This window comes from Chelonus insularis, unplaced genomic scaffold (assembly GCF_013357705.1).
Source record: "Chelonus insularis isolate UGA/USDA-ARS -01 unplaced genomic scaffold, ASM1335770v1 contig_94_pilon, whole genome shotgun sequence".
NCBI classification, from domain to species: domain Eukaryota; kingdom Metazoa; phylum Arthropoda; class Insecta; order Hymenoptera; family Braconidae; genus Chelonus; species Chelonus insularis.
In genome coordinates this window covers 383958-401166 of record NW_023276783.1, presented here as the reverse complement: position 1 = coordinate 401166, position 17209 = coordinate 383958, and the positions used below count along the sequence as shown (strand labels likewise).

The 17209-nt window shown below is 30.9% G+C and overlaps 1 protein-coding gene across 5 annotated transcripts; it reads left to right on the top strand.

Moving 5' to 3' along the window:
* The first annotated feature begins 462 nt into the window (after positions 1-462).
* RhoGEF2 (Rho guanine nucleotide exchange factor 2) lies at positions 463-17088 on the top strand. Of its 5 annotated transcripts, none has more exons than XM_035093300.1 (22): positions 463-598; positions 1817-2045; positions 2257-2306; positions 2418-2475; positions 4494-4714; positions 5145-5369; positions 5588-5842; positions 6140-6421; positions 6521-6646; positions 6734-6847; positions 6923-7021; positions 7119-7405; positions 7493-7782; positions 7871-8059; positions 8295-8348; positions 11094-11220; positions 11359-11440; positions 11546-11598; positions 13680-13939; positions 14016-15829; positions 15947-16144; positions 16444-17088. In XM_035093300.1, the coding sequence occupies exons 2-22, from the start codon at positions 1886-1888 to the stop codon at positions 16537-16539; spliced, it is 5040 nt and encodes a 1679-aa protein (XP_034949191.1). In that variant the 5' UTR covers positions 463-598; positions 1817-1885; the 3' UTR covers positions 16540-17088. The 5 variants fall into 5 exon arrangements, with proteins under 5 accessions (XP_034949191.1, XP_034949189.1, XP_034949192.1 ...); XM_035093298.1 differs by having other exon boundaries at positions 4494-4888; XM_035093299.1 differs by lacking the exon at positions 463-598 and adding an exon at positions 706-827 and having other exon boundaries at positions 4494-4888.
* Positions 17089-17209: the final 121 nt, after the last annotated feature.

Sequence of the window (17209 nt, the reverse complement as noted above, 5' to 3'; positions counted from 1 at the left end):
AAAAAAGAACAAGATGTTATGTACCTGACTTTATGAAACACATTTGAATTTCAGCGCCAAAAAAAAATGTCGGCACCAATCATATAGCTGAAGAAGATCCGCCAGTCTCGGACTTGAAAGTTTCTAGGAGTTTTCATTTGTATTTGAGTGTCCACCCACTGGCTGCTTGCGTTTCTTGGTCCGAAACAAGATGGCTGTCACTTGTTAGTAGTGTTTTTCTGTTAGCCTGGATGAGCTTTTTATAAAGAAAATACATTAGTGCCTCGGTAAAGTCTCGGCAAAAGTAAGCCGAGGCTAGATATTTCATTGTCTAAATCTAGAACGTACTTTCCTTAATAATCAACAGGACCAAACGTTTTTGATAGCATGGATTATCATAGCGCGTCATCGCAATGTGCCGTGAAAGTGTAAGAGAAACAATAATTACCCGTTTCTCATTAATGTACATGTGTGTTCAATTGTTACAACTATTGTCTTCCAATTTTTACATTGAATATTAACCTATAATAAAACAATCGAGTGTACCTTATTTCTTATTCTCTGAGTGGAATCATTTTATTTACCTGAAAGCTTTCTTCAACAGTCTTTTAAATGAAAGGTAAGCATTTGACCAAGCTACATTCTGTACTATATTTATTTATCACATATTCACATCTCAACAACATCCATATAACTATTGTATAACACAATTATTACACATTAGATCTTTAACCCTTGACTTATCTCATTGTTTTACTGCGGACATCACACGTCAATGTATCGAATGATCTCGCAATATCAATTAACAATGATAACGGAACTCTTTCAAGTCATGAGCTGTCACCAAGGTGAGCACTCTTTTTAGCTCTTGTCAAACATCTTTGCTTGTAATTTCATTTGATATTCTCATCAACATTCCAAAGTATTTTACACAATTTTATTACTCTACATGAAGTAATATTCTATTAAGAGTTCTTACCAAACTTCCATCAACTAATTGTATTTTATCTCAATTTGTTTAAATAATTATTTCATGATGTCACTGATTATTAATAAATAAAAATATGAATAATAATTAATCAGTACGTATACTCATATTCATAAAAATAATAACAATTACAAATAAAAGTTAAAAATATTTTATTTTGATAAATGAAATTGTATTAGAATTAATAATTATACAAGGATAAATAAATTCATAAAAAACCAAAACTTTTTCCATATGAGTTCTGTTTTGATGTTGATGCTTGGTAGGATTCTCATGTAAACACTGAAAAAAACTATTGGAAAATTTATTGAATAGATAGAGTGCATTTAAAAATAAAAAAATATATAATGGTATTCAGTATTCAGAATGATGATAAACTAAGATAAGTTTAGGATGTTTAAAGAAGATCAAGGTTAAATTTGAACTTCCGGATAAAAGCCACCTGCCGATAGTAGAGCAGAGCATGTTCATTGAAGCTTTTCAATACATTTTATTTAATCAAGTAGTTTTAAAATCCTATTAAAGGCCTTAGGTGTGACTAAATCAGATAGCGAGCGATTAGATAAATTTCAGAAAGTTAATGACGTCTTCTATCCTTTTCCTCTGGTAATAATACCAAATTTACATACAAACCAATTTCTCATACCTACATTTCATATTATAATTGATGTTATACATCAAAATAACCCGTAACTAGGTTTAGGGATCATTCCATTGAATAACTTGATTATATATCTCTTTGATATTAATGATAAATTTATATGCTGATTTAATTATTTAATAAGCTTATAATTCAATCATTAGATTAGATAATAATTTAATTATTTATGCGGTTCTTTTGTACTGCAGGAAGATCGTTGAATTGGATGCAAAAGAGGAGGTGAAACCTGGCGTCAAGGTGTGGCGGATATCGAAGGGATGAATGGAACGACGGCGTTGCGCCGCGTCGTCGGGGCTGGTGGGGGAGGAGGGCAGGAACCACCACCCGTCGCGACTCTCATCGTTCACAAGGATGATGCAGGTTATGGAATGAAAGTCTCTGGAGATAATCCTGTCTACGTACAATCCGTCAAAGAAGGTAATTATCTTTTTAATTCATCCAATCACCTCATTTACATCATAAAAGAGTTACAAGTTAAAACTAAGGGTTATAGGTTATCAATAATTTTTCTCAGGAGATTAGTTAATTTTTCAACTCATATCTCTTTGAACCATCATCTATCTATCATCTCACCCATATAATTTTAAAAGAAAGGAAATTATTTCTAATTATTTATTACTTTTGGAAGGTGGTGCTGCAGCAAGAGCTGGATTACATGCGGGTGACAAAATAATTAAGGTAAGAACATTTAAAATATTTCATTTAATTCTTAAAATAACGTCTCTCCATAAATACTTAATTGTTTGTTTATTTGTACATATAAAAATATATATTTGGCGTTATTTTTAGGTCAATGGAGTTAATGTTATGCAGTCAACACACACAGAGGTGGTACAGTTAATAAAATGTAAGTACGAATGTCAATAATGCGATCGTTGAAAAGTAATTACTTGACGATAAAATGAATGCACATGTAGTAAAGGATGTGATACTTATCTGCCTATGAATCCAAGGTCGCTGCTTTCATTTTACTATCGATAGTCGCAAATTTTTCAATTATATATGCGTAATAGTAAACACAATAACTCGCGGCTTCAGTGATGTAAGCACGTGTGTTTATAGCAGTGACAATATCACAATTAACTTTATTCATTTAAAAATGGAAATCAAAACATATATTTTTCTCTTAAATTACTAGACATTTGTAATCACTCTACCATTATTCAATTTTACAACAAAAAACTATAAATTATATGTTTTTACTGTTGCTAATTAATAATTCATTATTTTACTTGAAATTATTGTAAGTAGTATACAATAATATAATTATATGATGTATTAAATTAATTAAGTAAGAAATTTACTTGTTAATATATCTTGTGATTATGACAAGTCTATTTTTCAAAATGTTTCACGTATCTATATTAGTTGTTTTAACTGAAAAAGTTCATATAAACAATGAAAAAATTTCTTTTTTTATTCAACTCGTATATACGAAGGCATCTTGACGTTAGCACTTTTATTATCAATTGCAATGGTAATATTGAGTAAAGTTTATAAACATGAATCGCATACGCCAGGTTTAGTGACGCCTGTCGCATATTTCCGTCCGTATATTACGTTATTACCGCAAATATCCGACGCGAGTCTCAACTTCGTTTCACCATTAGCTTCGTCAATCAGTCTTTATCGACCTTTAATTCCTGACAATTATACAAGAACAATTATTGTTGCTATAATTATATATTGTGTGACACATCTGGTGAGTTCTGTCATTTTACAAACTGGAGTAGGTGTCATCACTGAAAATATGAAAGCCATAATTATTACATAATTTTCTCTAAATCATGAATAATTTTAAAAGTGAAGTTATCTATTAAATTCAGTATGAAATATTGGAAATATTAATCTTATGATTTGTAGTGATATTTTTATACAAATTATTGTGATGATTTCTAGATAGTTACTTCGTACCTCGACATAATTCGATTTTATACAAACTGTTAATTTACTGAGAAGATAAGTAAACAGTAAAAAAGAAAAAAATAAATTTCGAGTTATGATGAATATAAATGATATATTGGTGAATAAAAGTGTGATGATTTTTTTTGTTCTGCGGATTTATTTGAATACTTATAAACACTGATATCGTCATTTATATTTATATATACCTGAAAGTTGGTGCACTTGATTCAGAGAGATTTCCTCATTTCATTTTTAACGCCTCACAAACTCTGACGCAGTTTCATGCATGCCTTTGACTTTGAGAGACATTTTTATATTTTTTTAAACTATTTATTTTAAAATGAGTAAAATGTACAAGCAAACAATTTGTTTTAAGTTTAAATCGTTTAAAATTCTGCCAAGAAAACAAAATTATATTGAAAAATATCACTCAATTCTGACGAATAACTAATTTAGACTGTCGTAAATTACCTTCATTAACAATTATCAACAAATACTTAAAATTATATCAATTTTTTTTTCTTGATAAAACATGACAGTTAACAGAAAAAGTATCTGCAACATCTATTGTTATAATATATTCAATTAATCGCCATAAATCATTTATGAAGAACCCAAGGTCACACAAATTATGGCATAATTGAGATATCAATGATCCATTGAAATAATAATTCGGTTAAAGATTATTTCAATGTCACCATTAAAAAGTAATTAAAAATAAGTTAAATTGGTAACTATTAATTATAAAGTTATTGATAATAATAACAAGCTAAAATGTTGATGGATAGAGTGTACAAAGTAAAAAAATGTTTTTATTTAGACAATTTAGTCGTATTCTCATAACGTAAAACATAAGAGTTACTAACTAAATTAAGCTAAACCGTGTGCCTTACTCACAAATGCGGTGTGAGCAAAAATATCTGATGACTAATCAACTAAGCCTTGAACTTGTGCCCGCAGCGTCGACTCAGGTGGTTTTGACAGTTCAGCAAAAACCTGTAGGTTCATCAATGGTTGGATTACAAGTCGGTACGACCCAGCATCAACGACCAACAAGTTTATCTGCTGCTTCCACTATGGTATCGCCATCCCATCCCGCTACTTCACTACACAGAGCGTCAACTGCTCCTGCCGGTGGTGCTCCATGTACTGCTCGAATAACTGGACCCCAACCTGTTGACGTAAGTCCCAGTTTGGGCCGAGAGTTACATGAATCGCTTTATACCCTAGCTTCTACTGTTACTTATGTTCTCGATCACTCTGCTTTATCTGTTATCCCTACGAATTCTTTTCCGTTCTTAATGGTCAGAACACCGTCATTTACTGATTTCATCTCTACTGCATTTATTCGAAAAGTAAGCTTGTTAATTCTTTTATTTTCTTTTGTTAACACAAAATAATACTTCTATTCATTTTAATTTCAAATTAATTTTATTCTAAAACTCTATTTATAACTTCCTGTAATACTTATTTTTAATCTTTCAACAATTAATAATTTATTTCTGTATGGCAATATTTACTCATATTTAACATTCATTTTTCGCTGTAACTGTCAGTCAATCGTGAATGATTACATCAAGATGTAATTGATGTATTTTAAATTCATTGCAGCATGAGAAAAAACGTCAATTGGAGACACAACGAGTCCATACATTTCAGTTAATGTTGGAGAAAGAGCAGAGTTATGTTGATAAATTAAGAAGTGAATTAGCGAAGCTAGGAATAGGGTCGGGAAATACATCAAGTACAACATCATTACAAGCAGAATTAGCTGGTGCTGAAAGGAGAGTTCGTACGTTACAAGAACAGCTTGCAGCAATTACAACAAATGATCAGGTAATTATGTTGTAAATAACTTTATTAAATGTGTAATTAAAAGTATCATTCACCAAGTATCAAATATTTTTTCAAGTTAATTTAGTTTGATCTATCCATTTAATTTTAATTTGTACAAAGCTTTACACATTCGTCCAAAAAATCCAACGAATAGTTTTTGAATGCTTTAGCTAACCCTTTTTTTTTGTATTGGCTAACCTGCAGTTGTTGTCTTACAGCTTTGCTCATTGGTAACCAATGCCTCGTCTCCCTCTGGCCATTATTCCAGTTCTGGTAATAGCAGCGGTGGTGGAGATGTACCGCCACCCCTGCCATCACGTAAATCCTTGTCCATGCAGAGTCTCTCCCCACCTCCGTTGCCTCCACGACCTCCACCCGCCTCAAATACGCACAACGTAATTCAGTCGGAGCTGGAGAGACAACTGCTGACTCATTTAACGCCCCCAACCACCAGTCATGGTATACCTAACTCTGTAAGTAGTACCATCAACTCGTCACACTTGTACCGCTGCCAATTTTCATTTTTTTTCGTTTATTCATTTTTGAGACAATGTAGAATAATGACTATTTATTCTAATGTATATTATTCTCATAAGTAACCCAGTTAATAATAATCTATAAATAAATAAAGTTTAGACTTAAGATCCCATACCTATAATTAAGTGATTACTAACTCCAGGAAAATGTATATTGTACATAAACTCAAATTTATGCCTACATTCATTGCAAAAATAATACACATTGGAATGTTTCTGGAAATTTTGTTGCAGTTTTCACAGGGCACGAATTTGGGTTCACCAAATTCTCTTAATAAACATCAACGCACAAAATCGTCACCCGAGCAATTGGGAACGACAACGATCTCATCATCGGAGGCCAGTAGATTGCTTTTAGCATCCGAGTCAATGAATGATTTATCACCGCCAAGACACGGTCGTTTAAGCGGTATAGATTTGGATGATCCTATTCATGTCACTCCACCCGGAACACCACCACCACCTTATCCGCAGCCGAATTCCACAATTGATGTCACTTCATCAACCTTGAACGATGTCAGTAGCTTCAATATCAAACTTATTTATAGACAAAAACTTCCGCGATATTAATTATCAATATTGCCAATAATTAATTAATCATTGTCTTTTATACAGAGCTTGATAGAGAGTTTCACATCATCCACACCTCGTCAAATGTTAAACGACAGTAGTCCTGGTGTACTACAAATTCAACAACCAATTATGTCAATGGAGGATGATGATATGAGTGATCAAGAAGTGGTAAAATATATTTTTATAAATTTACTCAACTATTTTTCCGTGATTTATATGTATTACAGTTTTAATCACTATTATTTATTTTTCCAGGGGCAACTGGAAGATCACGGACCATTTAAATCATTATCAAGGCTGTGGGAACATCACGCACATCTTTCAGTTTTTATTAATTACGTTCTATCTAATAGTGATCCTTCAAGTCTGGTAAATATTTATTTAATAAATATTTAAATAAATAATAATTCATTTTATTAATATAAATTTTGTTTGTTTTCATAGTTATTTTATTTAGTAACTGATCTATATAAAGAGGGAAATGCAAAAGAGATGCGGAAATGGGCGTACGAAATTCATTCTAGTTTTTTAGTACCTGGTGCTGTAAGTGTTCAATTATACGTTAATTTATAATTAGAAATTAATGAGAGAAAATAGAATGTTTAATAAGTGATTCAATTATTTTATCTTTTATAAATAGCCTCTACGATTAAATAACGTAGATGAGAATGTAGCACGTGAGATAGATGATGTGCTTTTACGTGAGTCAGACAAAGAAGAAATATTACGAAAAATATTTTGGAAAGCAAGAACAAAGGCAAAAGAAGAATTAAACGAACAGCTTGCAGATTTTCAACAAAAACGTACTGCAGGACTTGGAATGCTATTTGGTCCTAGTGACGCGCAACTTGATGAAAGTGAATCAGATAAATCTAAAGAATCAAAAATTATTGAGACTTATCTTGTACCTAAAATGGATCCATATTTGTACGTATAAATATTCGTTATTTTTAATCATGTGATTTATTTATTATATTTCAAAAAGTTAATTTATAAATTAAAATTTTTTTACAGAGAAGATATTGAAAAAGACCAACTAGATCTTCGTCAATTTACAACTGCAGCTGGACTTGCGACAATATTAACGAAGATATTCCAAATGCGATCAGTATCATTGGATCGAGTGCCGACATTTGTAGCTAAAGATAAATCTAATATCAAGGCACGTATACTTACAGGGAAAACTCGAAAAATGACAGTTCGAGGACATCATTTTAGTGCACATCAATATTTTACTGTTACGTATTGTAATCATTGTCAGCTTATTATTGGAGGAATTGGCCCTCAAGGCTATCAATGTAATGGTAAGAATTTCATTCAATAAAAAACTCGTCAATTTTTTACAGAAACAAATCAGAAAGCTAAGAATGCTAATAATGAATTTTTTTTCAGACTGTTCACTAAGTGTTCATCGTCAATGTGTTCGAGTGATAGAAGAAAATTGTCCCGGACCATTGCCACGTAAAGAACGTGGCAATGATCGGATAAGTAAACTTATGGAACGTATCAGACCAGAAAGAAAACCGCCTTCATCTCATCATCATCATCATCACCATCATTCTTCGAACCAGATGCATCTCAGTAAGTTTTTTTTAAAGATAATAGAAACAATTCATGTATAATTTTATCATCAAAAAGAAAAAAAAAATGAGTAGACTAACAAAAAATTTTAGAAAAACTTCATTTTTTATTTTTATTTTACAAAAATAGAAAATTTTTATTCTCTACTTATGAATCATATAGATTTATTTAATGATTGATAAATTATTAATACATATTTTTTTACAAAATGTTAATTATAAAATGCTATTTGCAGTTGAACGTGCTAAAAGAGTTGAAGAAGAAGGTGTATTAACGGATGGTGAAAATGGTGAGTTCTTGAAATATTTTTTGTTCATCATCTACTAAATAATTGAGTTAAAATACGAAACATATAATTAAATAAATTACATAGTTGAAATTTTTATTTAAAAACCATCAAATCATTACGACATCTAGAATATTTACACATATGCGTAATGCAATTAAAATTGAAATAAATTAATCAAGCGGTTTTCAACTCATGTTAGCTTTACAAATAGTATTATAATAGTAATATTAAAAACCAATTCGAGTAGACATTTTCTTATTATCCACTGTTATCATATTGATAAATTTTTTCAATGTTTTTTTTATCACATTTGACTTTTAATGAACTAAAAATGTCAATATGTCAGTTGAATATTACAAAATGTATCACACAGTGGTATTATACCAGGCAAACGAGTTTTTCAATTAAATAATTAGCATACAGATCTTCATGTTATTATCACCCAACTTGTGGGCGTAGTCAGCACGAGTCAGTATCATTGAAACAATACTAAAGTATCTCACGAAATATTCAACACATTTTTAAATTAATACAAGTATAATTATTTAATTAGACTATTATTTCATATTAATAACATTAAAAATATTAATATCTTGGAGTAATGTATGTTAAAACTTCATAATGAAGTAAAAAAAATGGTACACTGGTCATCAATGAAAGAAAAATAGACAAAGATAATATTATCGTTAAAATGAAGGAGAAGTAAATAATCAAAAAATATAATTCTACAAAAGACGATGAAGAAACAATAGAGAGTAGTGTGAGTATGCGCATCATTGAATTTCTACACGTGTGTAACAGCGTAAGCATCATCATGATACTTTCTCAGTGTGTTGGACCGACAGAGAGACTCTGAAGAGTAAAGGAAGGATATATGCGAATCGTGAGTTTTGGTGGGGACCGGAAATAAACTAATAGTAGGAAGGAAGTGGCGAGAATTAATTCTGTAGAAATAAATTTGCTCAACAGTATATGGATAATGTGCGGATGTTAAAGTGAGAAGATTATTATTAAAATATTTCAATAAGTTTGAATTTTCTTGAGTGATGTTGGAGATGGAAGAGCTTGTGAAGGATCAATTGAGAGAACAACACCCCCACCATCGTGGTTCGAATTTTTCACCCCTGATCAACAGCTTTGGCAACCTAAAAATGTCCTCGGAGAGATACAAGAACAGATTTCACCGCAAGTTCAAGACTGACGGTAAAGCGAGATATAACACGAGAAACGTTTTATCTTTCACAAAACTCAGCACTTGAATTTCTTTTTTTCCGGTCATTAAATTTACAATTAAGATTATTTTTTATCAACCATTTTATTTTTATTTCTTCTTTATTTTAAAAAAAATTCTCTCTTCATTAAATAATCTAGTGAATGATTTAGTGCTGAATGTGTGTAAAAAGTTAAATTCATTCATTTAAATTCACTTCATAAAGTTAATTTAATATTATAGAATTAAATAAATTTATTCAGGAATTACCAAGAAGATAACAAAACCAAAAAATTTAAGGAACGTTGCGACTTCTAAGAGATCTATTGCTGGTAAAGTCTTGGAATCTTTAGGTGTTGTGAAAAAAAACCGTAATAATTGTGCTGAAATAACTTCTACTACTGAATTAATTGTTAATGTGGAACAAATTTCAAATCTTCATTATCTTGTAATTAATGATGAATGCAAGGAAAGTTTTAATTTGCTTGATAATCCTGAATATTTTCGTCGAGAAGAGAATTTAATCGTCAATAATAATTACAAAGGTTTGTTCATTTAATTTGATCACTAAAAAACAAACAAAAAATAATAACGTTTATTATATTCTGAAAAACTAATACGATAAAATTATTTGATTGAAATAACTCGCTGGGTAAATATTTTTGGTTAAAGATAGATCATGAATAAAATTGAAGTGAATCAATCGGAAATATCCAGTGTTTAAAGTAAATCAGTGGAATATTTCCGAAAGATACTTATAGTATTTTACTATCGTAGGCCACAAATATCTGTTGCACGTGAATGCAGCGCAGTACAGTTTAATATAAACCACACTCAGCAAGATTTAATATCTTTGCTGTTACTTACCAGGCAAAATCTATGGATCCATGTATCCCTAATGTGCTTGGAGATGATAAAAAAAAGCTAATGCGTTCAATTTAAACAAATTTAAAAATAAATTGTCATTAATTTTTTTCATATATTTGAGACAAAAATAATTCAGAGCTAAATAGAAAAAAGATAAAATTGAAACGTAAACTCATGAGCAAACCAAAAATGTCAAATAATAAAGGAAGAGGAAAGGCACAAGGGCACGTGCCATTCGTTGACGATATGTCTAACGTGAAAAATCAAGGCATCGGTTATTTTTAGTTAGAACGTGTCTACCTATAAGCATCTTCTTGTAGACACTCATATAAGTAACCAACTGAGCTTGGCCGGAAATCCATAAGTTTTTCCCGTCTGAACCCTAAATTAAATTAGAGGGAAAGTAAAAATCTTCCCCTTATTGGCCTTCATCTGTCTCGGATTTTCAAGAAATATGTTTCCATATTACATATGAAATAGAGCTAAAGTTAGTTGGTGTTGAGATTTTGTAAGATTTAGAATTACTTTGACGAGGTGTTATTTGATAGCTGGCTTAATGCCAAAATATCATGATTGAATAAATAAGATGAAAAAGTGTAATGAGTTAAAACCAATTTTTCTATCATGTAGTTTTTATCGAATAATCAGTGAATGATTTGTGTTTGCAGGAGAACATCGCGGGGGCGGCGCAAGCGGAAACACTCGTAGCAGCGTTGAAAGAGGACGTATTATCGCCCACGGTGATCATCCTGATAGTATGGACGATCCTTCCTCACGAGAGGATATTTCCGAAATGTAAACAATTCACTAAATTTATATTATTTTCATAAAATTATTTGACACATTTTTTACTAATATTTATACAACTGAGATGGAATTATTTATAATCTTTTGATTGATTATTTGAATTCATCGTTTCATTCTATTTTATAGGGTGCAGCAAAATATTTCTAATAAGCCAAAGACATCAAATATAAACAGATCGGAAAGTTACAAGGAGCGGATACATCATAAGGTAAATAAATATGTTTAATTATTAATTTAATAAAAATAAAAATTAATAGATAATTGATAAATGACTGTTTTAAGCAAAATATTTAATAATGACAATTTTTTTCAGAGACAATTACGTGAAAAGCGTAAAACAAGTGATCCTAATCTTTCGAAAACCAAGTAAGTATTGATTGATATAAGGTCTAGACTCTTGAATATAAATAAAGTAAATAAATCATAACTGATGAATATCTGTAAATCCTTCGAGTTAAAATAGTGGCTACTGAATCTATGATCGTAGACATTTTTTGGCAGAATTCATCCTGTTGATGGTACTCTCACCCACTATTATAAACTCACGTGCGCAGACTCCCATATTTCCTCAAGTTCAGTCTTTCTTAAAGCGTCCTAAAGCTACGTAGAAGTTCAGTATGACGTTAAACGCGTGATTTTACAGACGTAAATATCACCAGTAAAATTTTTTAGTAATGATAAAAAAACGTGCTGAAGTATTTATTTACTTAAATATCATCAAGAAAAAATAAAACTAAATCTATTAAATTAAAACCAGTTAAAACTTTGTTGTAAACAGAATATGGATTCTAATTTTTTAATGAGATCATATACTCGATTCTGATACAATATTGTGGAGACTTAGTAAAGAATTATATTCGATGAACAAGTCAGTATCCAATGGCCTTGCGCGACTAAAATAAATACTTGTTACAAAAACATAATATTCGGTTAGTCGGGACTTAAAGAGGATTTAAATGTTTTATTATATTTATAATAATAATTCATAAATGCAGCATATCAAATTATACTTAATATCTGTATCATTATTATAATTCACTTTACTTTTATCACAGTCAATTATCTAGATCTTATATTTAGTATGTCATATTCTAGAAAAATTATCGGAAATCCAATAGTAAGTCATTAAACAATAATAGTGAATATGAAATAGAATGGAACGATCAAGTTAATGGAAAAATTTGAAAAGCTTTAAAATTTAATGTTTCTGTTATAAAATCAATATATGGAAGGGAGAAGGAAAAGTTGAAACAATATTGAATTTTAATGACATACGTAACTGGTATAATTATCAAGATAGACACAATCTTCTTTAGTTTTATTTCCGAAGCGATCGATAGCTTAAAATCAATACTTCTATAAACTCAGCCTCCAACTTTAGATACGCAAGCGCACGTTTCGTGACATAGTTCAGTGAAGACTACAGAGTTAAGTCTGGATGTCTATAAATGTGATACTTAAGGGATAACAAGTGGATATAGGGGCGAGTCATAAGCTAACGTGCACTCGTATGCACACAAATGGATTACACTCTTAGGGTGGGTTATTGCATCTAGAGCTTGATTAAAGTGATAGAGGAGTGGCATCGATAAGACTGTTAATAAATGCGTTATCTAATTCATTTATTATTATAAACTCTCGATAAAAATTTATTATCTAGTTAGAGTTTTATTGGTAAAAGTTTTATTCTAGTCAAAACAATTGTTATGATATGCACTAGTTACTTTATTAATCATTTTTATATACATGAAATTGATTTTTATAAATATCAAAGGATGAATATTTTTTAATAGATCAAGTAAAAGCTCGTTTAATAAATTCTTTTTACCTTGAACGAATTATAAATAAAAAACGTAATGCTGAAATGTATACAAGCAAATGTGTAGAATGTCAATGCACGTGTTAGTTTATTTCAATATTCGTCAAAGTCAACAATCTTTAAATTAACTGTGACGATTTGTTTTTATCAAAAATTGTTTGAAAGAAGAATCAGAAAGCAAAGGGGAAAAAAAATTTTTTCTGGCAATAAACATTTGTCATAGTGAGCGAGACCTTTTTATAACGACTGTGAAAATCCGAAGCGAGAAAAAACAAATAAAACATGAGACAAAATAGTTCACGACAAGGACGTCCTCGACCCAATTCACGTACTGACGAGACTATTCCTGACATTACTACACGTAATGATTTTACCCCAAATATTGAGAGGCCAAATGAACTTTTTGAAATGGTTTTGAACCGCCTTACTTCAAATAGTTTCAGTGTTGATTCAGAAAGGTACATAAACATCACATTCATGAGTCACGATTTATAAACTGCTATAATGTTTAAAAATATGTTTCCATTTTTTCCCCTTCATTGGATTTTTATACATTCAATACATAATTTATTCATCCATTTGTGAGGATTTAAACAACAAATTATTCATTTAAAATAATTAATTTCAGTGATTGTGAAGGATCTGGAGCATTTCCCGGTAATTCAGCAGGAAGTTCATCAAATAGTAGTTTATCAACTCGAAGTTTAGACAGCCCAAGTACTAGCTTAGAACAAGTACATCCTGCCAACGCAGGGCACAATACTTCTACATCATGGGATAGTGATGTAGATGTTGAACCGGATCCTCCAGATTGGAGTCATGGAGTTGCGGAAGATGTTCTCTTAAGTCTCAGTAATGTAGAGAAAAAAAGACAAGAAGTTATCAATGGTTAGTATTAGCTTAATCAAAATCGATTATATAATATATATAAATTAACTGATGAATTAATTTTTTTTGTTTAAAGAATTATTTCACACGGAACGATCGCATGTACGAGCGCTTAAAGTTTTATCATACGTCTTCCATAAGCCACTACTGGAATCGCAAGTTCTTCCTCTTGACCAAATTCAGTTACTATTCTCAAACTTGGATGAAATGGTGACAATTCATTCACGTTTTAATCAAGCGATGAAGAGGAAGAAAAAAGAAAATCCATGCGTGGGTGATGTTGGAGACTTAATTTTGGAGATGTTTGATGGTGAAAATGGTGAAACATTTGAACGTGCAGCATCGACTTATTGTGCAAAACAACAAGTAGCTCTTGATGCTTTGAGAGATAGACGACGTAAAGATCCAAAATTGAATTCATTTTTAAATGAAATTGAGGCAAATCCTTTATGTCGAAGGCTACAGCTAAAAGATCATATACTTACGGGAATGTTAAGGTTAACAAAATATCCACTCCTTTTTGAGAACTTAGCTAAGTACACACCGGAGAGTAATGAGAAAGAGAAAGCAGCAGTATTGCGCGCAGTAGAACGTAGTAAAGAAATTCTTAGTTTAGTTAATCAAGCCGTACGAGAAGCTGAGGACTGCCAGCGTTTAACAGAAATACTTCGTATGATAGACAGATCAGCTTTCGATAAATTTGATCATCCTACGGTTCAAGAGTTTAAAAATCTTGATATTACCAAACGAACTTTAATCTACGAAGGGCCATTACAATGGAGAATCGTTAATCGACCCAAACCAGTTGATCTTCATGTTGTGTTACTTGATGATACGATACTTCTTTTACATCGTCAAGAAGAAAAATATTTATTAAAATTTATGAATACAAATCAAGTGAATTCTGTACTCAGTCCAATTGTTAAAGTATCAACCGTACTTGTGAGAAACAATGCCGTTGATAAAAATTCTCTTTACTTGGTGAATACCTCTCAAAAAGGAGCCCAAATATATGATTTAGTTGCGTCTTCACCTGCCGAACGTAAATTATGGTGCAAACATATCTCAGAAGCAGCAGAAGCATATAAAGCAAGAAACAGAGAAGGAAGAAGACCATCACCGCCAACAGTCATGAATGAAGAGTCAAGCCCACCATCAGAAGGTACTTCCAATATGGATTCAAATGGATCCGATAAAGATAAGTCTGATAAAACACTAGAAACTGTAAAAGAATCGACAGATCAAAACTCATCTAGTGTAGAAACACAGCGAGAAGATAATAATACTCCGGATGCTCCATTGCCTGAGGAAAATTCAAAACCAAAACCTGAAAATGAGGTACAGTCACCATCGGAACCAAACCCACCAACTACAGGAATAGGAGAGTCAATGAGATTAGTTACATGTACACAGTGCTCTCTTATTGATCCTGTGGAAGTTCATACTGAAGTTCGGCCGGTCCATGTAGCAGAGCCAGTTTTAACACCTATTGAATGTTTAAGGAGGAAAGATGAAATAATAAAACAAGCTTTAGCTGAAAAACAATCCTTAGTAGCAGAAATATTAAATATTCCAAAAGAAGATTTTGAACATGTTGCCGATATGGCATCAGAACTGACAGGATTAGAAAAAGAACCAGCTGAATTGATACTCGCGGCTATTAGTCAGGCTAATCAATTGGTTGGAATACTCAATTCTGCACTTACTGTCACTGAAACCGAGGCCGTTTTAGCTTCTCAGGGCACAGCTACATCTACCACATCTTCAAGTTGTGAAGCTACAGGGTGTCCAGCTCCACGACCACACCCTCATCCACATCAACCAGTTATACCTGTCGTAACATTACAACCAATTTGCCACTCCCTATCGACACAACTTTCGCAACTTTTGGTAAACATATAATTTATCACAATATAGATATATTTCTTTGTTATGATTATTCAAGATATCATTCAAAAATAGTAAAAATGCCATTGTAATATTTATATTTATAATTGATTATTTTAGAAAATCGTGAAAGAAAGAGAAGAGGAGCGGGAACGATTACGTAAAGAGTTACGAAGAAGTAGAGAAAGGCTCCATGCAATTGACGCTGATGCTCAACGTCGAGAGCAGTATCAATTTCCTACAAGTACTACTCACCAGATACCAACAAATCCTGGAGATCAAATTACTCTAGACGGCGCCGAAGATTTCAATAAAGAAGTAAGGGTTTCTATTTTTATATCTTTATCGTTCAGTTATAATAGTACACTCTTTAATAATAATATCAACACTGAAATTAACATTCTATGATTAGTAAATTACACATGCCTACTAGTTTAAGCTATAACTTTGAGAGTTTTTAAGACACTGATTACGTACATCAATGCTTTTTTTCAATGAGTTTTTATTGTAGACTTATGTTAGTTTGTTGCAATTATGTTATAAAATTATTTTATATATTAAAAAACTAATTATTAATTTATCAAAATTTATTTAATAATGATCTTTTATTTATTTAGGAATTTATTGATTGCGGTGAAGTCAGTATTGAAGTAGAAGCCAATAAAACAAAAAATACAACTGCTATAGAAATGATGGGTGACAGTGTTGGTTGATACATTTAATAATAAACTTTATTTCATCTTTTGATGCATTTGTCAGAGCGCAATTTGTTCAATAAATAGTGGCGCTCGTACTCAATGAAATCAAAATTACTACAGAAGAAGAATGATAAAATAAGTGTTAGAAAACACGTAAAAATCATGAAAATATCACAATTACGATAAAAAATGAAACGTAGTTTTAATAATGCCTTTATCAAGGATTTTATGTAAATAGATTGTTTTTTTGTGAGTTTATACATATACGATTATTGACACGGTATCACATCATTGACACTACAATCAATTTTTTTGTAACGATCTATGCGATGAAATACGTAAGTTTTTCTTATATAATATTAAATTTTTTCAATTTTTTATCAATATTTTAGCTAAATTTATACGTATTGTATTTTGAAAATTTTTCTACAACTAAAGAAACATACCAAACTTTATGAGTCTTGCATTAATACTTTTATAATTATATTTCGAAAAATATTTATATATATATATATATTTGATAGTCATAATAACAATAGTAGTAATATATAAATGACAAGTATACAGCAGCGTTATTAGAAAATTTTCTAATTACATAAAATCTTTGTTCGTATTCATTTATAATTATTATCTAATTAGTGATGAGATACCATTATAGATATATTATAATGTATATGTAAAAAAT